Consider the following 23,491-nt stretch of genomic DNA (forward strand, 5'->3'; position numbering starts at 1 on the left):
AAAACGCAAGAAAGTTGGCAAACATCGTCGCTACCACGTCCACATTGTTCCTCGAAGGCTGCAGACCATGAACTATTTCAAGACCGGCACCGCTCGCTCTACTGCGTATGGAACTTCCTTATCGGCATCCCCTTCCACTCCTGTTCTACTTTCCCGTCCGCCCCTACAGCCAACTGGCTCTCGTCACGACTCTGGTCCTCGTACCCAGGCAACATGACTGCACGATCCAGCGCATACGGCAAGCCCCGATGACGACCCCGGATCATCATGGCACAAATGACCAACTTGCTAAAGATCGTGAACTCGCCGCTCAAACTTGCAGAATTGGTCGGGTAACCCAAGGACAGTCCTACATTACCGTAACCGCTCACGACTTCGAACATGATGCTGAAGACGGAGAACGCCGGGTCGGCATTATCAGCGATGCGGCCTGCTTCGGCAGCTGTGATGCAGAAAGTTCCAAGGAAGATGTACCAGAGATCGAAAGAGAGCTGATTCCGGATGTGTTTCATCAGGTAGCCAGACTGGTTCGCATCGTCGTCAAGCTCTAATTCATGACTGTACTGTGCTACGGGCTTGTCTTCGTATGCGTTGCTGGCACGGACACTGATTGCGATGGGATATACGGCAACGTACATCATGACCAGCAAGCTGAACTGGACTGCGGGGCTGACGTTGGCGAGATTGAATGTTGCCGTGCCCGTGTGTCGGGCGGAAGCTGATTGGAAGAGCGCAGCGACGAAGCGGTTGCCTGGCTCAAGATAGTTGACAGCTGGGTTGTTGAGATCAAGAACGATAATGAGAATGATGTCGACGGCGTTTAGAGCGAAGAGAATGAAGCCGAGAATCCATGTCGGTGTGCTCGGGAAAAGTAGTGTGTAGCATCGGCGAGGATGATTGAGCAGAAATGCGAGAGGTTGCTGGATCGATTTGTTCTTGGGGATGATTTTGGCCATACTCCATATCAGAAGTCGAAGGAGAATGGGGTAGCATGTGTTCCCGGCGTATGCTAGGAACGTCATGACAAGTAACGGCCAGGTCGCGTCGGCGAAATGGACCATGGAGTCTGGGGTCAAGGTGAAGCCTAGATTGCTGATCATGGTTTGCGAGGAGTATATCGCCCACCAAGCTCTGTTGTTCCCCTGCTCAGCGAGATAATCTTGATACTTCGCGGGACCACGATAGATCCAAGGTATGAGGCACAGTACACCAAGAAGATGTAGGCCGACAAAGTAACCTGAGCACAGATTAGCGTAGTACGTTGTTGCGCGAACCATCCGGTCGATCATACCAACGGCCACCTTGAGCATTAACTTTAAGCTGCGATACTCGATACCACCCATTTCGTCTGGATCTTTAAGTTCGTATTTCGGTGGTTGCTGCTCTCCACTGGTGTTCGCAGCCCTCGTATCTGCTAGACTGCGTGACTGGGTCTTTCGCATATGCGCTGTCTGCCCAATCACAAAAAGAGACGAGGCGATTCGATCGATAGACACAGTGGTCGTAGCATGGCTGATCCGCTCGTGCAAAGAGCTATCACGACGGTTCCTGCGGCCAAGCACAGAGATGCGGTCGTCGTCTACAGGAGAATCAGTACAGCTCATGTCCTGCTGACCTGAGCTCTTACCATTACGCTCGAGGTCGACCTCCTCTAAAGGAGCACCTACGAATCGTTGCCGTCAGTACTTGCTTGCAGCGCACCCAGAGGTGGCGATGCTTACCCTTCTCTCGATCGCGAGGACCAGGCACTCGCAGTGCTTTGCCTTCGCCTGCATTGCGAACCTCCTCCGCCCACTGGATGGTGGCAACGCGAGACTCTTTGGGCTCAACTGATGCTTGCTCAGAAGTGTTTTGCACATTATCGCTTGGGACTTGTCGGCCATCATGACGATTTTCTAGCGCGGGAGGGACCGTGGCGGTCTTGGAGGATGGCAAGGTGCCCTGGCCATCAGAGGCTGAGGTAGAGAATCGCACTGTCCTCGAATCAGCAGCGGTCGTTTGGGGGTTTTCCGCTGACAAAGACACACCATGCTCGCGCATCGCTTTCTTGTACCATCGTAGCCTCGCGATGACGACGACGATATTGACGAAGCCCAAATTTGTGATGATGGGGAAGAAGTAGATGACGAGTTGCTGGTACAGCTTGAGGGCTTTCACATCCACACTGGACAGGTATGAGCGACTGACATGGCGGAACAGCGCTGGCTTACTATGACCTACGGGTTCAAGCCGGATTCGGTGGTACAGCTGGCGGCGAAGAAGAAGGCATCTGTAGCCGAGACATTCCCGTAGCCTACGAAGATGATGAAGGCGAGAAGAGTGCAGGTCAGGATGTAGGCATCTGTAGCGGCGGGTTAGACGGTTGGCGGAGTGGCAGGGAAGTGCGTACTTAACAATGAAGAGACACGAAGTTCAACGATGGCCGCCACATGGCTCGAGAGATCGTCGTGGTCGGATAGACTTTAACCTTGCACGTACAGGAAGTGAGAGGTTCGCAGAGATGAGGGGAGCGCAAACAGTAGGCGCAAGGAGTCGTTGTCCGTTTGGAAGAGTAGCCATGTCGAGGACGATAAATCGCGCACGCTAGACGCGATTCGGCGACTAAGGCAGAGGTTGGTGTGGCAGTGTGAAAGTGAAGGGAGCACAAGCAGCTCGGAACTCCTTCCTTCCCGAACAAAGCGATGCTCCACGTGATCACGCGTCGAAATCGCGTCGTGTCAATTTGCCACTCGCGTTCACTTCACGCGCCTGTCTCTTTCATCCATCGCCACAACTGCATCGCCGGAGGGGACAGCAGCGTTGCCACTATGAGCGGCTTCGGTCATGTCCACATTCGACGGCATCATCGCCGAGTTCCCTGACATCCGCATCGACTACTTTCGCCAAAGCTCTTCGCAGCAGAATCGGCCTGCGCTTGCGTACTTCCTGAGCCATGTCCACTCAGATCATCTTCAGGGCCTCGAGACATGCAGATCTCCATTCATTTGGTGCTCGCCTGCGACACGCGAGATATTGCTCCGCCTTGAGAAATATCCTCACCGCATGAACTTTGCCAAGGGCATTCTTGAGAGCCGCCAGCAGACTTACCGACACTTGAAAAAGATTCTCCGACCCATTCCTTTGGAGGCCCCGACTGAGATCGAACTTGTACCAGGGCGTTCCATACGTGTCACTCTTCTCGATGCGAATCATTGCGTGGGTGCCTGCATGTTTCTGATTGAAGGCGATGGCAAAGCGATCCTTTACACCGGCGACATTCGCGCGGAAATTTGGTGGGTCAATTCGATTATTCGCAACCCAGTGATGGTGCCGTACGCTCGTCATGGAAGCGTGATGCCTCAGAAGCGACTTGATACTGTGTATCTTGACACAACATTTGCAAGCAAAAGCGATCGCTACCGCCACTTCCAAAGCAAAGCCGAAGGAATCAGTGAGCTGTTACAAAAGGTCGCACAATATCCGCCTGACACTGAGTTTTACATCGATGCGTGGACCTTCGGCTACGAGGACGTCTGGCAGGCTCTCTCCGTCTTTCTACGCAGCCAGATACACGTCGACGACTATCGTTATGGCCTTTACAGCTCTCTTCACAATGGCGCGGAGCCCAAGGCACCTGAGGCGTACAAACTCATTCGGACCAGAATCGGCAACGAGGAGCGAGAGGGTTGCCTGTCTACTCGTTACCAACGTCTCCACTCATGTGAGCGTGGAACTGGATGCACTGTTTTCAACAATGGTACCCATTCCTCTCAAGCCCAAATCAATGACTTCCGCTAATACTAGCAGATTTCGTGCGCATCACGCCTATCATCTCGAGACACAACGGCCAAGAGATGGCCGAACTCGGCGCCGGTGGTGGACAGGGAGATCTAAATCAACAACATGAGCTCGAGATCGATGATAGCAACATCTTCCAGAAGCTTATGTCGCTCTGCGTGGAAAAGCTTCATTCGCAACCTGAGCTGTTGTCTGGCGTTGTGCAGATGCTCACAGCGACCACGGTTACGGGCGGCTCGGCGATCCAGGTCCAGCTCGCAGATCTAGCAAATGGCGATGGGACTAAGGATGCCACGCAAGACGCTGGAGACGATATGCTTGACGACCTCGACGAGTTGCCGCTTGAGAAAGTCGTGTCTGTGCTGGCGAAGCGCGTATCAGATTCAAAGAGCGATGCAACTGCCACTTCAGATCGCCCAGCAATACGGCCCGGCAGCCTGCCAAAGCATATCACATTTCCGTACTCACGCCACGCATCCTATGGAGAGCTTTGTGCCTTCATGGAGGCGCTTCTGCCGAAAGACATTTATCCTTGCACAGTGGACAAGAGCGGTTGGGGCCCAGAGCATTCAATGTCCTACCTCTTTGGCCGTCTGTACAAGACCCCACCGGACTTTCGCCACGACAAAAAGATGATGCAAGATCTCAACGAGGTCCATGAAGAGAATTGTGCCAACATGCGCCAGACTCGGGCATCTGACGGAGGAACGCAAGACTCTGCCGATCCGAACGATGAGCTCACTCAGATATGCGAGACTCCAGTCAAGCACAAGGTGCTTTTTCCCATGACTGTGCATGAGACGAATAAGCGTGCTTCCAACACGGAGATGTCACAAGATGGCAAGCGAGTGAAGGCAACGCCTCAAGAACCTTTTCATTCAACGCAAGTGGAGAGTCGTGGTTCAAGAGAACCCACCAGCAGGAGACCATCAGCGATGATCTCGAGAATCGTCAAGAGCGAGGCTTGGCTCCGGACCTCTGCCTTGCTGACGGAGAAGAATGCTCGCAGCGCTGGCATCATTGATGCACCTCGCAGTTCGTCGGACCAGTCCCCTCTGGCCAGGTCCGTCCCGGAGACGGAGGCGTAAGTGATTTCCATACTTGCCGTCGGACTAATACTGATTGCATCCGCAGTGTCATTACTTCGAGGCCTAGCAACAACCATAGACGGCGTACCACTTCGAGCGATCAGATTCATGCCTTATCCACGCCAACGCCTGTACGCCATCGGCCACAGACTTCGCAACATTTCACGGAGCTTGTCGGAGATGCTCTGAAGGAGGCACTTCAACGGAACGCATACGATACTGTGCTTGGCGATGGTACAGAATGGTCTTTGGTCAGTGTGGATGGTCATACACTCAAGGAAGAGGAGCTGTGATGCACGCACAGATATTGCTTGCTCTTCAGTCGCTCTTGAAGCCGCCTCGGAATCAGTTCAGTATATGTTTCTAATGTGATGAGCTGTTACAATGCTTCGTTGGGAATTTCGTACAGCCTATTGTGGGGACTTTGCCTTATCGTCAAAGGCAACAAGTCTGTCTAGAACCCTTCGCAAGGGAATGCAGGCGCCTTTCGACATGATCGTCAACCCATCTGCCTCATCACTACCATTACTTCTCTCCAGCACCTCTTTCACATCGGCTATTGTCGCTTCAAGCAACTTTGGGCCGCTTGGTTGAAGATATGTCCATCGAATGATATCTTCGAGACCTTTCAGCCCGGGCGTCGTGTCTACGCCTGTCAAAGCCGTGATCAGGAAGCCTTTTGCGCGCAGGAACACTCTTTCGCTGTACAGTGCGCTTGGTCTTTTGCTTGCCTCATCTCCCACAAGAGCTTCGTAGCCGGCTTCGTTGTAGTACGGTTCACGGACGAGGACTAGACCCAGCAGTGAGACTATGACCTGGAGAAGCGTGCTTCGTGTCGCACTCCAGCCTTCTCCTTTTGTTCCTTCCCATGTTCCGAGAAGTGATAGGCAAATTTTGCCATCTTCGTAGAGGTTGGGGTTCACGCGGCCCAAAGTGCCGATGGCAGATATTGCAGGCCAGGAGTGGAAGCAGACTTGAGGTGGTTCGGAAGGGAATTCGGAGGAAAGGTAGAAGTCGACCACGAATGGGGCGTTGGCGTACGGGGTATCTGTAGAGCCAATGATCAAGCAGCGGAGAAGATCAAGACGTGATTCCCATGAGCGAATGTAAACTCCTGCGGGGAGAGAAGAGCCGTTGCGAAGTATCTTGTGCTCCTTTTGGGTGCGTTTCGTATGTGAGGAGTTCGAGGTGGTTGGTTCGTTGCGAAAGCGATGATCGAGTGGTACATTCCCCTCCAGGATCGCGTAGGAGGGGGGAGCTTCGATCGTAGGCTGTGTGGTTACATCGTCTGCATTTGTACTTTTCTCATTTGTGTCGACTGGCGACGCGGAGTGCGAAGTGGGCGGCGTGTGGAACTCCTGCGCATCCTCCATGGGCACATCTTCATTGTCCTCATCCGCCGACTCCCACTCGTCGTTCTCAACCTCGTCTTCGTCCATTTCCTCACCATTCTCGTTCTCCCACCGAATCGGCAGCTCTTCTTCCTCGCTTTCTGCGTCGCTACCCCAATCGTCGTCGGTTTCTTCATCATCAGATACATCATAGGCTTCGTCCATTTCGTCCTCATTCCAGGCATCGACCGCATGACTCCCGTCCGATCTCACAGCAACCACGCATTGCTCTCTTTGCAGGACAACATCCTGGACTTGCGAAGCGGCCCCGAGACGCACTACAAGAGAACCGTCGAGCGGGGTATCAATGAGCTCACCAAGCCAGGTCTTATCAGTTGGTCGGACGTGAAGTGTGTTGTAGGGAGGGGAAGAGATGAGGATGATGTCTCCTCGGCGGTAATTCAGGGCCGCGGGTGCCTCAATGTCGTACAGACTGATCTGCTGCTCTTCTGCATTTGTGGGAGAAATGGTATGTGATACGACTGTTGGCGGCATGCCTTCATCTGGATCTTTCGCATAGTGAATGTGTGAGTTCTCCAGCCATCGGACCTTTGCCATGCGATCCGCTGCATCGACAGACTGAACCACGCCGACTTGCTCAGGCTGCTCCACAAATGACATGCCAGGGACCGGCACAAGCTTGAGTGAGTGTGCGATCTCGCCCGGCCAGGCCGCATGCTCGTCGTCCAAGCTCGAATCGGGAAAAAGATCGATCGATCGCTCAAGAGTGATGGTTAGATCCTGCCATTGGACTGATACGGTCGTCTCAAATTTGGTGATATCGAACACATTCAAGTCATAGCCAAGATGTGCTTGTCTGTCGAGATGAGGAATCGTATTGGGACGCTCGCTGCTATTGTATTTGACGCGAGCGCCAGTCAGATCTCGGAAGCGCACTCGCAGGCCTAATCGCACGTCGATTTCGGAATTGGACCTTGTTGGTTGCGACTCAGTGTGACTGTTGTGCGGTCTTCGCTCGCGCTGATAAACAGAGAACTCTGCCGACTCCAATTCCTCCGACTCGAGCATAAACGGGGGTTCCTGTTCTTGAGTACTGCCTATTCTTCGTTGCGCCCAGGCGACTTCTGCAGCCACGGTCCGCACAGCGACGACTGTGCCTACGGGAGGAGTGTTCGCATTGTAGGCACCATACACCCACTTTCCAGTGCGCAGCTGGCCTTTCTTTGTCTTCGCGATATCGCCAACGCAGAAAGATCCGTAGTGGCCATCGGGATGCTCGCCAGCTTCGTCTCCAATTTCGACGACGCAATTGTCGGTCAGTCGTACTTGGATGTTGTTCGTGATTGCTTCCACTTTCCCAATCCAGTCTCTGTAAATCACCAAGCAGTCCTCCGTAACAGTCTCAGCCTCCACCAGTTCTGACGCAGGTACGTCTAAAATGGGAGCAGGCCTGCCGTTGGGGTACACACAATATTGCGAAGTGCTTGGATCAAAGTTCTCGTGAGGGAGCAGTCCCTTGAGCGTCCTGGAATCTTGATAAGTAACGTCACACATCGGCTGCAGAGTGCATTTAGTGAATGTGTTGAGAACCACTCCCGACTGTGCATCCTGTACGGAGCGCTTGACGATGTCGCCAATGAGCAGTGACCGATCAACCAACTTGAGCTTGGTCACCGGCAGTAACTCGAGGCTGGGCTTGTTCTGCCATCGAACCAGAACTGTGTCTTTCGGTGGCGCTCCAACACTCATGAATTTTCGAAAAGTGGAAGTCGAGATGTCGCTGTCGCGGTCGATGGGCTCGTCCTCGTCCTTGCCAGGAAAAGGAGTGTGCGTGTCGATATCGCTGTGCGTCCGCTCTACAACGGCCAGGGACTTTTCGTCGGCTTTACTCGCCACGATATCGTCGGGATGAAGGATCAGAGTCATGGCTGCGATAGCGGCGACGCGTGCGCCTTTCCGTGGTGTTTACCAGATCGCAAAGGTTGCGGCGGGCATTCTGCAGGATTGTTCTTCTTATATCGTCCTTTCTGGAAATTGTTGCTGTGAATGTGGCCTTGAATGCAAATACCGAAGACTCCAGAAAGTGTTGAAAGGCAAAGAGAAGGTGGGTCCAGGCTGCATTGTCTTATCACGGATCTATCCGAGGATCTCTGTCTCCACTTGCATCGGTAGCCACGTTCAATGGTGAACGGACAGCAGCAGCAGCAGGAAGGTCGAGATGGCCGATCCACTGTACGAGCTGCTGGCTCCCTACTTCGACAATGAAGCATCACCGCCATCTCCTCGAGATCCGCAGACGAGCGGCTATCTGGCGCGACTCAGCACTCTTTCCCTCTCCGACCTCAACACCACCGAGCCGGCCTCCCTCGTCCACTCTGCCCAGTCGCATCTACGCAACTTGCAGGCCCTTTCCAAACGATCCCACAAGGCTGTCATATCCTCCTCGACACACCTTAGCCATTTGACCTCTTTATTACCAGAATTCGGGTCTCAAGCGCAATCGCTGAGCAAGAGTGTCCCAGAACTTGAGGAAGCGGCGGCAGAGTTTGCGCAGAAATACGATAAGAGTACAGAGAATGCAGTACTGGATCGGCGGAAACGGGCAGCATTGCTGGCACGTAATGTGGACAGAGTGTCGGACGTGCTGGATCTGCCACATCTGTTGTCTTCCACCGTGACAGCGGCTCAGGCAGGCGGCTCCGGGAATACCGCAGCAGGTGGAGCAGCCGCGACATCGTATGCGTCTGCGCTGGATCTTCACGCCCATATCCGGAGGCTCAAAACGCTTTATCCGCAGTCGCAGCTCGTTGCCGATATTTCGACCCAGTCCGAAGGGGAGATGCAGAATCTGGCCTCGATCCTGATCAGTTCTCTGCAGAGCCCTACTCTGAAATTGGCTGCAGCCATGCGGACGATCGGCTGGCTGAGGCGCGTCGCGCCAGATCTCACAGAAGACGGAAAGTACGCGGCGAAGCATGGCATTTTGTCCACCAAGTCATTGAGCCTGTCGCCCAATCCTGCCAGCACCGATGGCGCTTTGCCCTCCTTGTTTTTAGTGTGCCGGTCGCGCATGCTTCACGATACTCTCAACGCATTGGAGCCTTTGCGCGACTTAGCCGACCAGGAGACAGCACAGCGCAAGACACCTACCACCGTGAACGGTAAACCTACGAAAGCTGCAGCAGAGGTCTCCATTGGTACGCAAAGCGAACGTTATTTAAAGCGCTACATTGAGATTTTCCGAGAACAGAGTTTCAACATACTGAGCATGTACAAGAGCATATTCCCATCAAACCTGCCAGAATCGGAGCAAAGTTCGAGCGCAGAGACCAAACAAGCAGCAGATGGAAATCCGCTGCTTCCTCTGCCATCGCCTGTCTCCACCTTCTCGTTGCATCTTGTGGACTTGCTTGAGTCCACGCTGCGCGAGTATATGCCAAACCTCAACGACAAATCTTCACGAGAGTCATTACTGACGCAAGTTCTGTATTGCGCTGGGAGTCTGGGACGACTTGGAGCAGACTTTGGCATGATGATCGCTCTGCTAGAGGAGGACTTGGCGACACAGGAGGAATCTGTGCAAGATGATGAGGCTGCGTCTGAACAGGCCAAGAGCGAGCCAGAATGGGTACAGGTGATGAAGAAGCACCGCATCCAGGCGAGCAGGTTGGAAGTGCTCGCCAGGGGCGTCGGGACTTCTCGTAAAGCTGGCGGAGATATAATGTCGCCCACAGCGATCTCGCCTAGTGGCACTCCGCCCTTGAAGACGTGAGGTACTGTGACAAAGGCGATGAGACTATGACTTGCACGCACGAATGTCGTAATCACGCCATGCAATATTCATTATGGTTTCCCGGAGACGCCGCAAGGGACACGTACGGCATGACTGCAAATGCTGTCTACACGAAGATTCCCTGGAAAAGTCCGCCCTAGACTACATTCACCGCGAACACTCTGGCCTTGATATAAAGAGCATCGGTTTGTGCTGTCGAATTGATACCTTTTAACAACTTCCCGCTCAAACGACACCGCACGCGCCAACGACACACAAACCTCTGCAACCATCATGGCTAGGGAATGGTGGATGACCGACAGGCAATTCTGGAGGGATCACACTTCGCCACGTCTTGAGCGACAAGGCAATTGGCAAGGTATGCATAGCGATGACTACAGCACCATGATCGATGTGGGCCCATTGCATTCATACGGAACTTGGACGCAGTACGGACTGTTTCCTTGTGTTCAACCAAGCGCATTTTCCGCAGCCCAGCAAGCTCAAATGTTGCAACAAGCAGATGCAGGTGGAATGCTCATGGACTTTGGCGACTGCGGAGGGCCGATGGGAGGGTGGCGCGGCAGTGCTGGAGACATCGGGGTACCAGTTTGGCTTGGCTGGCAGTTCTATCGCGGATAGCCCAGATAGTAATAGTTGCATGAAGAACTGAGGAGAAGCAGAGCCCTCAACTTCTCCTCGATAGCCATGATCCGTGGGACTTTTGTTCTGACTCGTCATCACCGGGGCTTGTGAGGTAATAAATGTCGGAGCTATTCAAGTGCTCGTCTAGAGATCATAGAACCGAAACTATCCCCTCATGCTACACCACTACACAGCCACGGAGGACTGAACGGTCAAGTCCCTAGCCAGAAATCGCACAAGCTGCGTGAACGCCTAGATGACCCGCGGACATCTCAACACGACTCCATTGGACAAGCAACATTCGTCCCGTAGGGTGTCGGACCAGCAATACCTGCAATCTGAAAGATAGCATTAATCACACCACCAATCCCCTCACCTGCTATGAAACCAGCCGCGACAGCAGAGTTGGCGATGCCGAAACTGCGAAGACTTCGTCTAGCCCAGACATAGGAAGATACAGCACCCATGACCATCGCCAGGCTGTAGACCGTTTGCGGGAGGACGAACGCTAGTCCTGCAAAAGAGGAAGTGTTATTCGCGTATTCCGCTTTCATCTGGTCGATACACGGAAAAGCTTACCAATGCACATCATGTTGGGATGATAGGCGCTATAACGCTCCCATTTGCCACGATACACGAAATGTCGAACACATACCATAATCGCTCCGAAAAAGGAAAGCGCGATAGCAAAGATTTCGCTGCTTGTTGGGACGGGGAATTCGGGGTCTGTCATCGCTATTGCGATTGCTTGCCATGCCGATACCGATGGAGTAGAAAAGGGGCAAGCTTGCGCATTTGAGTCCAAGATGCAAGGGTAGGCATGCGCGAACAGGATAAACAACGCGGGTGCGAGGAACACGGCTACGATTGTCCCGATAGCTTGTGTGGCCAATTGTTGAACGGGTGGTGTGCGTAGTAGGAATCCTACTCGAAAATCCACGACTAGGTCTGAGGCTTGGTTCGCCCCGATCGAGGCTAGAGATCCGGCAAGAAGGTTCAGGCGCTGGGCGTGTTGTGGCTGCCAGTGCTCGCCTTTTGTTACACCGCCAAGGACAATTTGGGAGGCCTTTGATGCTGCTGTCAAGGGTGTCAAACCAGTTGTCCCAGTACATTGTATAGCCAGAATTGAGAACAAGAAGGCCAGGAAGACAGAAAGTAGCGACATGCCGATTTGCATTCCAAACTGGAGGCCCATTACCACGCAGGCTAGAATGATAATCAATACTAGTGCTGGAAGCCACATCCACCATTTCACGGGTTCCTGATCTGCAGTACGATTCCCTAGCGGGCTTGACTTGTTGTTCGGCAGTGCATTTTTATGCTGGAAGTCGAGTTTCGAACTGCATCCTATTGCTTTGCAGAATGCTTTAAGATTGGTCGATAATCTTCGACAAACTTCCTTTAGGATGTAGATGAATATTTTGTATTGGAGTCCGAGTTCAACGAACGAGACAACAATCATAAGTAGGACACCCGGCCATAGAAGCCAGAACCGCGGTGAGGGTGCATCCTTACTAGAAGCGTTCTTACCAAGGCTTCTGAAGGAAATGTAATTCTCCCACTTACTTCCAGGTTCCCCCAAGGATATTCCAACTGCGGCGTTACAACGAACTAGTAAGGGCCCAATTATTCCCCAGGCGAGAACAGATCCACCGAAAAAGGAAATTGCAGTATTGAGGCCAACAAGCATGCCGGCTCCGATAAACACTGGCGTCCATTCAACCATCCAGCCCCAATTCTCAATATGTATCGCAGTTTGATTATGATACCCGCTCCAGATGAAGATCCAGGTGAAGATATGCCAGTCCCATAGAATGCCGATAGCATACTGCGATACAACTCGGAGCAGCAACGCGCAGGAAAACGCGATTCCCAGAGCCTTCATCTGTAGGATTGCGATCCTCTCTCCCGTTCCAGCAGTCGCCTTGTGCATGGTGCGAATCGTCGTTGCGATAGCCGACGCAGTCGGGAAAATCAGCTTCAAGTCTCGTGCAGCGTGAATAATAAAGAATTCTCGGAGCGGAGTTGCCGTCAAGAGTCCGAAGTATCCTCCTACGAGCGTTATGGTAATTAAGCGTGGATAGTCTGCTTTGGGATTTGCACTCAGGAGGCCCAGTCGGTAGAGCGCTGGAATACCGCTTACGAAGACACTGCTCATGCTACCTGCTGCCGTCGCTGCGGTCTGAACAATGTTGTTCTCGCGTGGTCCGAACTCGCCGCCTAGAGTGGGAAACATCGCGCCGAGTCTACTACGGCCCAAGGGTTTGAGGATGGAGAAGCCGATGATGGCTCCGAAGAGTGATGCTTCGAACGTCGCACCGGTTTTCAGACCTATGTAGATGTTCGAGGCGTTGATCAGTGCTCCGCAGATGAGACCGAGGAGCACCGCACGCATGGTCACTACGTGATGGCGCTCCACTGGTAGATGATTGAATGGGACGAAGGGATCATCCGATGACAATTCGGGTGTGTGCTCGAGTGTGTGCTCTTGCGCGAGCTCTTCCACATGTTCTTGTGTCTGCTTTCGGTGATTGGCCTCCTCCATCTCCCAGCCGTGAGCCTCATCAATCATTTCCGGGCTTTGTTGCACGTTAGAAGATGTCAGCTGTTCGGTGCGCCTAAGAGCAGTAGCATCAGATCTCTTTTGGTTCGCTGTTGAACGCTGCCTCGCTGGGTTGACAGAATTCTAAACGACATCAGCACTAGTCGTACATTCTCGCAGCATTGTGGAATTCACCGAACGATCAACGACTGCGTCGAAATTTACCTTGTGAGAAAAGTGGTCCATGCTTGAACGTCTTTACACCTGTTGCGGACTTAGCAGCGATAGGAAGCATCTCTGGGTACGGATAGAGTCGCCGTTATGACCAGAATGACAGACCGTCGCTTCCGTGATTCAACAAGGGATCGCCGGGTTGAGAAGCTTTCCTGCACCCAACTCATTGGCCAGAAACCTTGTGCGACCAACTCATCGCCAAGAGTTCTGTGGTAACCATAGTTCAGTTATCTAACGGCAATTCCTGGGACTATTGCAATTCCCTGGGGGAATAGCCTGACTCGTAGAAACCTTTTATCTGTTGTGCGGCCGCATTGTTCAGATCCTTAGCGGGAACGCGCTAGTACGTCAAGATTGTCGGGCTTGAAATACTGGAGACACTCCCATTGCGAATAAACCTATTTCATCGACGGAAATGACGTTCTTGGTACAGTGCGAGCTATTGCTGTCAACTGTTGTGCCGAATATTTCGAAGACTCGCTCAGGCCCTCATGCAGTGCATTCCAGAAAATCTTATCAAGTACAGCACCATACTGTACCACAAGCCGGTGCCACTTATCAAAACTTGTAGGAGAAGGTTGGTGACATCGATACGTATAGCCTTTCACCCCTGCGGTCAGTGGACGGGTGCGTGTTGATAGCATTTCTGAGAAACGTGCATTGGCCTGTTCGATAAGCAGATCAGAATGATCGCGGAAGACTTGTATGGGGCTGGAGCGGCGGCGCTACTTGTAAGAGTATAGGAACAATAGTACGCTTGCAAATCGAGTTTGAATTAGAGATCGATCGCTCTCTCACTGTCCTTTAGTGCAACTCATTTCGAACTGATTGGTTTATCCTGAGGAGCGACGTCATGACTGAGAAGAGATAATGGACTCCCACCAGTGTACTACTCCTCTTCGTGCAGTCTCAGATGATTGTTGGTAGAATCAGCAGTGTTCGTTATAGCTAACGAAACATTGCCTCTTCCAACACCGCTGTAATTGGAGACAGGTCACGGTAAGGTCCGACTAGTCCACCAACAATGAGGCCATCTAATGTTGCCTTTTCGTACGAAGGAACATCCCAAACATCGGAGCTGAGCAGACTCGTCAGCTCGCCAGTGCCCCACAGCTTTCTGTAATACCACGCAGGAGCTACAGCTGAGAGATCGGAATTCAGGCGATCCAAGTACTCTTTCTCGTTTCTTTCAGTGCTTTGCTGAAAGATCTGTGGCCCTTTGCCATGCTTCTTCTTGAGCGCTATGGTGATATCTTCTCCTGTAGGAGCAAGCTCAATCAAGCTGATCGTTCGGTTCCTGATTTCCGCAATCGGGCTATTCACGAAGAGAGATACGTATGCAGCAGCGACGTAATCTACCGTGCTGTATACCACGTTCAACAGATCGTGATTAGTTCGCGTTCAAATACAGCCTCATTGTATTAGATGAACTGACGACATACCACATATTTGCTTTCTCGACGGCCGAATTGCCGGTGTAGAGAACTCGATTTCCCTCAACGTCAATGCCCATGGCGCTTTATTTTCAAGTGGTGTCAGATTGGAGACATTGGGAAATTGTGCAAGATCATAACTCACATAGATCCAAGAGTGAACTCTGCAAAGTTTGCGATAAGAACAATTGTCATAGGAATACCCGCCTTTTTGGCAGCCTCCTGAACCAGCTTCTTCTGCTTTAGGACCGGAATAGGCATTCCATCTTCGCCATAGCAAAGCCCCAATTCTGATGGAATGAATAGCTTGACGTTAGTTCGGGGAATCGCCTGAACTAAGCCGAACTGCCTGGTAACGCCTTCGTCGCCCACCAGGGAGCTAAATGAAGTCAGTCTAACTTCGATCTGTCAAAGAGGTCTATATGTCCCAATTACTTACATTACTATGTCGATGTTCTGTAGTGCCGCTACGAGAGCCTCCTGATTGTATACGTCCACTTCGACTTTAGGAGTGCGCGCTGGGAAATTTGCTACGTCAGAGCCGGGACGATAGAGGATAGTGATGTGAGCGTCAGAAGCGATAAGTGCCGCTGCAATGCGGGAACTGAAAAGTCCGCGGTGGCCGTATACTGCGATGCGATTCGGAGACATTCCGCGTGAGCAAATGCGGTCTCAAATGACCAAGAGACAGTGAAGATTACTTCTGAAGGTGATGGAGGCGTGCGAATTTTTTTTATCGGCTCAGAGGTTGATTATCAATGGAGTCTGAGATGCACATCCATAGCACTGATCAAACAAATCAATTCGCCGAGCGAGCCGCTCCGGTTATGCCCCGTTGCTTGTCGGCGCCGAGTTGTTCTTACAGGTCATAACTTAGGGTAAAGAAACAAGCGATTCCGAGTAAGCCTGACGACGGCAGTGTAGTACAGATGCGAGTGCGCAACAATGCTATACTTGATGGCAAGTGCACACAACCGCGTCATGTGTCACATGCACTCAATTGCTGCATACCATGTGAGTTCCCAATGTTCTTATGAGCAGCTGCCAACATTGCTGACATCCGCCTCCCAGTCCCCGAACTTATCCATTCCGAGCTTCAAGACCCTTCGCTCCTATCAACTCACTGTCGTCAGGATTGCCCACCATGAAGATGAAAGCCGGCACACTGATCCACTTGTAAGTACTACAGAAAGTACATTCGAGGCGAAGGCATTGTAGGCACCTCGGCGTCAAAATCGCTAAATCTGATCATCGTGCAGCTTCGGAGTGGCCCTACTCTTCATCTCATCCCTCCTCCTCCTCTTCGTCACTATCTCCGCTCCCATCATCAACCACCTCGGACTCCTAAGCATTGACCTCGGCTTCATGGGGGACTGGAATCAACCATATCGCTTCGTTTTCGGCACATTTGGCTGGTGCTGTCTGCATTGCGGCGTACATGGAGTCGACCAATGCAGTGGACGCCACATCGGCTATGAACCCAGTCGCCAAATGGCCACGAATCAGCACATTCCTTACCAGGATATCAGCAGCGGAACATCTGATGCTTTGACTCGCGTCATGGTTCTCCATCCCATTGCTTGCGGTGTGTCATTTATCGCTTTCCTTCTCAGCATCGGCGGCGGAGTCGTCGGATCGCTTGCTGGAGCTCTCGCTGCGGCTTTCGCGTGGGTGCTGGTGCTGATTGTTATGGCGACGGATTTTACAACTTTCGGGATTGTGAAGCATCAGGTCAACGAAAACGGAATCAATCTCGTGACTGCATCTTTTGGTGATGCGATTTGGCTGCTTGTGGCGAGTTTCATTCTGTTGTTCATGGGGATGGTGATTGTTCTGATCACTTGTTGTGTTTCGAGGAGGGAAAAGAAGAGGAAAGAGCGGAGGGACAAGGAGATTGCGAGTACGGAGCCTGTCGGGACGAGTGCTGGAAGGAAGAAGAGGTTTGTGTTCTTTTGATCTTTCTGACTTCTCAGTGTTTCAAGGGACGGAGAAGTGGTGATTGGGATGCGTTGAGCATATGACTTAGGAAGACTGACAGAATGCAACAAAACTTTGCAGTACAGTTGAAATCAACATCGGAAGACAATGACATGAATCACGAACGTGCTTCAGCAAAGCGGGCTTGGCTTTGGTCAAGGAACGGAGCGAAACCGGAAATGCTGACTTTCATAGGCTGATTGCGGCAACATCGTCGTGCTCAAGTTCTACATCGACTTCGTCGGGCCTCAAAGCTACCCAGAGCTTTCTCGGACAACCATAGACGTCGTAATACGAAGGTGAGATCGTTCCCAGACTTCATCCCGGTCGCTTCGGCCTTGGACATCTCAATGAGGGAATGTTGCGATGTTGAGGGCCCACTGAGCCGTACGACAGGACGGGAGCTGACATCGCAGTATCTGTAAACCCTTAAGCTTCATTCAAACGTCATCCTGTTCTCGACCTTGCCGATACCGCTGATCTCGACTTCGACCACATCTCCATCCTTAAGAAAGTTGGGAGGCTTCTGGAAAAGACCAACTCCTCCAGGCGTACCAGTCATTATGAGAGAGCCGGCCTGGATTGTTTGGCCTTGGCTGAGAAAACTCACAAGCGCCTTGACGCCGAATACAAGATCGCCTGTGTTGGAGCTTTGTCTCACTTCGCCGTTCACCCTTGTCTCCAGCTTGAGATTATCGGCGGCTCCTAAGACTTCTGTGGAAACAATGCAAGGCCCCATCGGTGCGTATTTGTCATAAGATTTGCTGTACGACCACTGAGGCACAGGTCCAGCTTTTGCTGGCTCTCGCTGCCAGTCCCTGGCAGAGACATCGTTTGACGACAAGTATCCGGCAACGTACGAGAGAGCATCGGCTTCGGGTACGTTCTTTGCATCACGACCGATAAGAATGGTGAGCTCTCCTTCGTAATCACACTGGGCCTGGCCTCGTGGAGGAATTGGAATGTCTTCGCTGGGACCGGCAAGTGTTGTGGATGGCTTGCAAAATATTGACGGGTTCTCTGGAAGCGAACGACCAGTCTCCAGGATATGCGTTCTGTAGTTGAGACCAACGCATCGAATGAACGGTACTTCCTGAACACTCAATGGGCAGAGGACTTCTGCAACTTTCTCAGTCTCTGAGGTGACTGAAGCTGATAGGGCAGTATCGCCAGTGCAGATCTTCACTTTGAGACTGCCATCTCTTGCAAGCTGTAGGACATCGCTGGATCCTGTTGGAAGAATAGGTTCGCCGTACTTGACTTGTCCGTCCGTAGACTTGTATCGAATCAAACGTTTCCAGTTCACTAGGCTTGGCATCTTGTTTGTGGTAGTATGGAGGTCGTGCTGTGGCAATGGACGCGGTTCCAATGGTATAGCCTTTGAATTGTCCAATTCTCTGCTTGTAGCAAGGAAGCTGACCCTTCTCCAAACAGATCTGAGAGACAACCAGTAAGGTTCAGGCGATGTACGTTTATCGGACCTGTCAGAGTGGCTCCGTGGCACAGCGGGTAAAGTGGCAAGCTGAGCAAAGCACGCCCACGGAACATCGCGCCCTTAACCAAGACCGCCAAGGCAGAGCAGCAGCATACTCTTCGGGATTGAATAGCTAAGTAAGCTCGATTGATCAGAGTAAGTATCTTGGAGCCTTCCACTGATCACAAGTTTCCTTGGCAATGTCGCGGTCAACAGGTAGATTCGAAGACCACACTGCCACTTCACAGTCACTAATTCGTTGCAGAAGTTGAGAACGTAGCAGTCCTCATCGTGGGCGCTGGACCATCTGGTGCGACAACTGCCTTGTTACTGGCCCGCTATGGCGTCAAATCGTTGGTCATCTCTCGACATGTCGGAACGGCAAACACTCCACGGGCTCACATCTTCAACCAACGAGCCATGGAGGTTCTACGTGATGCTGGGCTCGAGGAAACGCTCCGACCTATAGCAACTCCTGCCAACTACATGATGCATACAACCTGGTCTCATAGTCTTGCGGGAGAGGAGTATGGCAGAATGTACGCCTGGGGAAACCGGCCAGATCGCAAGGGCGAGTACGAGGCGGCCAGTCCTTGTGTCATGTCAGATTTACCCCAGAGTGTTCTGGAGCCGATTCTTGTGGAGAGTGCCACCAAAGCTGGAGTTGAGTTCCGCTTCTCGACAGAGTTCGTTGGGCAGGTGGAAACAGATCATGGAGTCGAGACTACCGTCAAAGAACGTCAATCAGGTCGTGAATATCGAATTCGTTCTCGCTATCTGATCGGTGCTGATGGTGCTCGAAGTGCTGTTTTGGAGAGTCTCAGTATACCCGTCGATGGCCGGAGTCTGAACAATGCTTTCAATGTTCACATCAAAGCTGACCTCAACAAGTACCTCACCCACAGGCCCGGGACGCTAAATTGGATTCTCAATCCAGATGCGCCCGAATGGTCGGCTGTGGGCAATTTCCGAGTAGTCCATCCTTTTGATGAATTCGTTGTGTCGATGCATCCAGCTGCCAAAGATGGTCAGACCTTTGAACCTACCGAAGATGATATTCTGCAGCGACTGCACCAGATGATCGGAGACTCCAATTCAAAAGATCAAGCCTCCATCAAGATCCTTTCCAGCTTTCGATGGACAATCAACGATCAAGTGGCCCGCACTTGGCAGAAAGGGAATGTTATCTGCATTGGAGATGCTGTGCACCGCCATCCTCCGATCAATGGCCTGGGAAGCAATACCTGTATCAGTGATGCCATGAACATCTCATGGAAACTGGCATATGTACTTCATGGTAGAGCTCATGCTCGAATTCTTGACTCCATAACTACCGAACGGAAGCCCGTCGGCGACGGGGTTGTTCGTCGCGCGAACGCAGGAATGGAAGATCACCGTCGCCTTTGGGATCTCATCGGTTTGTCAGCTGAGGCTCGTGAGCAGGCCACAAAATTGATGGCGCAGCCGACTCCGGAGGGCAAGGAACTTCGTCGACGGTTCCTGGAGGCACTCGAGCAGACAGACAACGAGTTAAATGCACTCGGAATACAGATGAATCAGATTTATACTGGTTCGCCACTGGTCACAGCCGAGAGTGGGGACACATCGCAACCCGACCTGGCTTCGATCAATCTTGTGAAGCAACAAGTGATATCTACCTTCCCTGGGCATCACCTACCACATGTGTGGATCGCCAAAGACAGTCAGTCGAAAAGAATCTCCACTCTCGATGTGTGCGGACGTGGTGCATTTACTCTACTCACTGGCATCGGAGGCGATCCCTGGAGAAAATGGGCAGCTGACCTAGAAGCTTCGCGAGAAGGGCTCATCGTCAACGTGATATCCATTGGCTGGCGGCAGGACTATAAAGACGTGTATGGCGACTGGTCACGAGTGCGAGGGGTGGAAGACGAGGGTGCTGTGCTAGTAAGACCTGATCACTTCGTCGCTTGGCGATCTCAGTCCGCTTCTCGAGCTGGCTCGGCGACGCTGATGGAGGTGTTTGACGCTATACTTCCAAGCCCATAGCTGTGTAAGAAAGCGATACTTTAAGATTAATTCCATATCACTTGTCTACGACAGCATATGAACTCCTCATCGCTAGATCAGAATTCCTCTGGCACAGGAGGTCCCCACATCGATAGTGTAGTCGGCCCACTCTGCTCATGTGCTACTGGCGTATCCTTGTTAACCAAATCTCCATCAGCATAGTGCTCCAACATGAACCCGCTGGTATCGAACCAGTAGTCGAAAACCTAGACACGAATCAGCTAACGCTTCAAGGATGTGTCATCCTATCCCATCACACGTACTTGGCTTCCGAGCTTATGCCTTCCAACGCCCCAGCAGAGCTTGTATCCCTTTGACGTAAGATAGTCGTGGCCTAGATGCTGAATGTCGATATCATGTACCTCGAATGCTGAGTGAGAGACAGTTGGCTTCTGGCCCGGCTTCGCGGGCTTGAAATAAAAGGCGTGGTGGTCCGTATACTCCTCGCCACGATCGATATGGAAAAATGTTGTTACTGGTTTCTCCCCACGCAATACGATGTCAGAAGGAGCCAATGCCAGATGCTTGGTGTACCAATCGAACATAATGTCGTAGGTCACTGGCGCGGTATAAGTGACGCCGTAGTGTCCCCATTTGTGTACCTGCACAGCAATGTCAACATCGCATGCCCAGAACAGAGATGCGGATATACGTACGGGTGCAGGGCCTGGCTCAAAGCGATGAAACCTGCCTTTCCGTGGCTTCTCATCTTCAAAATTGATGATGAGCTTCTGTAGCTTCATCTCTTCTATCGGTTTCTGAGTCTGACCATGCACAAGGTGCACTGGAACGCCGCTCGGATCATGTAAAGTCAACATTTCCCCTCCTCCTGGCATGGCACTCATCGACCGGATTTCGGACGCGCCTGGTATGCGAGACGCTTTCTCGAGATCATCCCGGCTTTCGACCAGATATGCAGCACCACAGAACTTCGACTCGCCGGACGTGCCTGCCTTTCTGGCAAGGTAGAGGAACGGATCAGGTCCATAGCCGGCGAAGTATATCTCATTGCCGTCCTCGCTGCGTTGAACGACGTGAAGGCCAAAGTCCAGGAGGAATTGCTCAGCTTTGGCAAGATCTACATGCTCGTAAATAACGAAAGATGTCTTGACCAGAGCCACTCGTGGGTCGTCCTTTGGAATGGGCATGGTTACTTCTTCGATATGTGGCTGCTTCGATGCTATGTTGCTTTGAGTCATTTGTATACACTCGTTCAGTCCAGCTGCGGCGCACGTAATCTCACCTGGAAATACTTCCGCTCCAACACTGCAACATTCGCGGCTTGAGCATCAGTCAGCAGTGCAGACAAGCAGAATACAGCCACTACTGGGCCGAAAGAGATCGGCGTACAGAGCTGGGAACAGCTTCTTGCAGCTTGCCACTTTATCCGCACGTCGGCTGATCTCACTCAGTCGTCCGCTTCCGCGGTAAGCACGGCATCCCTCATATCACAGACTATGCAGTCCGAGTGAGTGAAGTACGGATATGTTCTAGTTTGCAAGCTGTTGCAGAAGATCACACAGCATGCCTTCGAAGCATAGCACAAGCATTGTTGGAGTTCAGGAAAGGCCGGTAGAGCGCATCCTTGGCTATGTACTGATCTCATTCGCGCTGTACGCAATTTGGAAGGTACCCGACGTACTGGTCATTATTTCCGTGATCTCGATAGCTAAAGTTCGACAGATTGTATACGCATATGTCTTTTCTCCTGTCAGGCACATTCCAGGACCTTTCTGGTCGCGAGTAACCAGTATACCCTACCGCATAGCTACCTTCAAGACTCGACGTAGCGCATATGCACACGATCTGATCCAGGAATATGGAAGCATTGTGGTCATTGCGCCTGACCAAGTTCACACTAGCGATGAAATCGCGATGAAAACCATCTACGATCGCAGTTCGATCAAGACAAGCTTCTACTCGAATATGGGCTCGTGGAAAGGCGTCGTCACTACTCTTGGTAAACTGGACTATGCCTCAGCAGGACCGACGAGGACCAACTTGATCCAGTGTTTCCAGAATCGCAACCTTGAAACACTTGCCGACAACATCGATAAGCATGTCTTCCAGTTCGTTGACGTGATGAAGACCAAAGCTGAGGCCGGAGAGAATGTCGATGGCGTTGTCTGGTTTAGGCTGCTTGCATTGGACATTGTCACGGATGTGCTATGGGGAGAGGACACTGATCTCCTGGGTCACGCTGGAAGTGATACGCCAGAACTTCTCAAACGCTTCTTCGCATTCAGCCAATACAACGCCCTCAAAAGCTTTATACCGATTGTCGAGCTCTTGGCCAAGTACGTTGGACCGCCCAAGTTGTCAAAACTTCGACGAGAGTGTCGCGACATGGATGTCACGGCTCGGCAGGCTTTAGCGCGATGGCATGAGAAGGCATCAAAGACCCACGATCGGGACGTCTTGTCGATGTTGCTCAACTCGCAAACTTTGGATGACCCGGAGGATTGTATCAAACCTGAGGATCTCCCGGCGTACATGGTGGAGATGATGGCAGCAGGTTCTTCGACCACCTCCCATACAGCAGCATTCGCGTGCTGGGCTCTCGCAAACCATCCGGAGGCGCAAGAGAGACTGCGCAAGGAGCTGTTCGAGACGCTGCCAGATGCTACGCACTTTGACATGAAAGACTCTCAGAAGTGCGAGTACCTTGATGCTGTGATTCATGAGACTATGCGACTGTGGCCAATGATCCCAGGACCACTCGAGCGATACCTTGGCAAGGCAATTACCGTTGATGGGTTGACGGTGCCACCAGGTGTCGTTGCATCAACCTCCGCACTTACTTCTGGGCGCAACGCTGAAGTTTTTCCAGAGCCTGAGAAGTGGCTTCCGGAGCGATGGCTCAATGCAACAGACAGAATGAGACTGAATTGGACACCGTTCGGATATGGTTCTCGCATCTGTCCTGGGAGCAACCTGGCAATGACCGAACTGAAATATATGCTTAGTGCAACGTTCCGTAACATGCGGGCGGTGCAGCCGGTTGGAGTGAAATGGGAACCCATCGAACTCGCTGATGTCTTTGCTGCTGGCACGAAGACTGGGCACTGCTGGTTGCATTTCGAAGTAGATGCGAAGCAACCGTGAGCCATGAATTGCATGGGCAGACCATATAGCGTAGCTTGAAAAT

The 23,491-nt window shown here is 52.1% G+C and overlaps 12 protein-coding genes across 12 annotated transcripts; 6 read left to right on the top strand and 6 right to left on the bottom strand.

The window, feature by feature from the left end:
* Window positions 1-98: 98 nt before the first annotated feature.
* Window positions 99-2,431, bottom strand: CKM354_000623100 (uncharacterized protein; the record flags this gene model as incomplete). The annotated part of the gene is made up of 7 exons (XM_044801537.1): window positions 99-1,237; window positions 1,292-1,579; window positions 1,628-1,663; window positions 1,722-1,973; window positions 2,028-2,164; window positions 2,221-2,341; window positions 2,395-2,431. 7 exons carry the CDS (start codon window positions 2,429-2,431, stop codon window positions 99-101), a joined length of 2,010 nt encoding a protein of 669 aa, XP_044657472.1.
* Window positions 2,432-2,823: 392 nt separating this feature from the next.
* Window positions 2,824-5,158, top strand: CKM354_000623200 (uncharacterized protein; the record flags this gene model as incomplete). Its single annotated transcript, XM_044801538.1, has 3 exons — window positions 2,824-3,736; window positions 3,787-4,861; window positions 4,912-5,158. 3 exons carry the CDS (start codon window positions 2,824-2,826, stop codon window positions 5,156-5,158), a joined length of 2,235 nt encoding a protein of 744 aa, XP_044657473.1.
* Window positions 5,159-5,275: 117 nt separating this feature from the next.
* CKM354_000623300 (uncharacterized protein) lies at window positions 5,276-8,143 on the bottom strand (the record flags this gene model as incomplete). Its single annotated transcript, XM_044801539.1, has 1 exon — window positions 5,276-8,143. One exon carries the CDS (start codon window positions 8,141-8,143, stop codon window positions 5,276-5,278), a length of 2,868 nt encoding a protein of 955 aa, XP_044657474.1.
* A 292-nt stretch (window positions 8,144-8,435) lies between these two features.
* CKM354_000623400 (uncharacterized protein) lies at window positions 8,436-9,989 on the top strand (the record flags this gene model as incomplete). Its single annotated transcript, XM_044801540.1, has 1 exon — window positions 8,436-9,989. One exon carries the CDS (start codon window positions 8,436-8,438, stop codon window positions 9,987-9,989), a length of 1,554 nt encoding a protein of 517 aa, XP_044657475.1.
* A 294-nt stretch (window positions 9,990-10,283) lies between these two features.
* CKM354_000623500 (uncharacterized protein) lies at window positions 10,284-10,631 on the top strand (the record flags this gene model as incomplete). The annotated part of the gene is made up of 1 exon (XM_044801541.1): window positions 10,284-10,631. One exon carries the CDS (start codon window positions 10,284-10,286, stop codon window positions 10,629-10,631), a length of 348 nt encoding a protein of 115 aa, XP_044657476.1.
* A 275-nt stretch (window positions 10,632-10,906) lies between these two features.
* On the bottom strand, window positions 10,907-13,206 carry CKM354_000623600 (uncharacterized protein; the record flags this gene model as incomplete). Its single annotated transcript, XM_044801542.1, has 2 exons — window positions 10,907-11,148; window positions 11,214-13,206. The coding sequence occupies 2 exons, from the start codon at window positions 13,204-13,206 to the stop codon at window positions 10,907-10,909; spliced, it is 2,235 nt and encodes a 744-aa protein (XP_044657477.1).
* A 1,152-nt stretch (window positions 13,207-14,358) lies between these two features.
* Window positions 14,359-15,494, bottom strand: CKM354_000623700 (uncharacterized protein; the record flags this gene model as incomplete). The annotated part of the gene is made up of 4 exons (XM_044801543.1): window positions 14,359-14,773; window positions 14,853-14,927; window positions 14,989-15,222; window positions 15,283-15,494. 4 exons carry the CDS (start codon window positions 15,492-15,494, stop codon window positions 14,359-14,361), a joined length of 936 nt encoding a protein of 311 aa, XP_044657478.1.
* A 493-nt stretch (window positions 15,495-15,987) lies between these two features.
* Window positions 15,988-16,799, top strand: CKM354_000623800 (uncharacterized protein; the record flags this gene model as incomplete). Its single annotated transcript, XM_044801544.1, has 2 exons — window positions 15,988-16,019; window positions 16,103-16,799. The coding sequence occupies 2 exons, from the start codon at window positions 15,988-15,990 to the stop codon at window positions 16,797-16,799; spliced, it is 729 nt and encodes a 242-aa protein (XP_044657479.1).
* A 457-nt stretch (window positions 16,800-17,256) lies between these two features.
* Window positions 17,257-18,138, bottom strand: CKM354_000623900 (uncharacterized protein; the record flags this gene model as incomplete). Its single annotated transcript, XM_044801545.1, has 1 exon — window positions 17,257-18,138. One exon carries the CDS (start codon window positions 18,136-18,138, stop codon window positions 17,257-17,259), a length of 882 nt encoding a protein of 293 aa, XP_044657480.1.
* A 576-nt stretch (window positions 18,139-18,714) lies between these two features.
* Window positions 18,715-20,322, top strand: CKM354_000624000 (uncharacterized protein; the record flags this gene model as incomplete). The annotated part of the gene is made up of 1 exon (XM_044801546.1): window positions 18,715-20,322. The coding sequence occupies one exon, from the start codon at window positions 18,715-18,717 to the stop codon at window positions 20,320-20,322; it is 1,608 nt and encodes a 535-aa protein (XP_044657481.1).
* A 77-nt stretch (window positions 20,323-20,399) lies between these two features.
* On the bottom strand, window positions 20,400-21,491 carry CKM354_000624100 (uncharacterized protein; the record flags this gene model as incomplete). The annotated part of the gene is made up of 3 exons (XM_044801547.1): window positions 20,400-20,549; window positions 20,607-20,945; window positions 21,000-21,491. The coding sequence occupies 3 exons, from the start codon at window positions 21,489-21,491 to the stop codon at window positions 20,400-20,402; spliced, it is 981 nt and encodes a 326-aa protein (XP_044657482.1).
* A 376-nt stretch (window positions 21,492-21,867) lies between these two features.
* CKM354_000624200 (uncharacterized protein) lies at window positions 21,868-23,448 on the top strand (the record flags this gene model as incomplete). The annotated part of the gene is made up of 1 exon (XM_044801548.1): window positions 21,868-23,448. The coding sequence occupies one exon, from the start codon at window positions 21,868-21,870 to the stop codon at window positions 23,446-23,448; it is 1,581 nt and encodes a 526-aa protein (XP_044657483.1).
* Between the last annotated feature and the right edge of the window lie 43 nt (window positions 23,449-23,491).

The sequence above is a fragment of the Cercospora kikuchii genome (genome assembly GCF_019650295.1).
Source record: "Cercospora kikuchii DNA, contig_00003, whole genome shotgun sequence".
Classification (NCBI taxonomy): Eukaryota; Fungi; Ascomycota; class Dothideomycetes; order Mycosphaerellales; family Mycosphaerellaceae; genus Cercospora; species Cercospora kikuchii.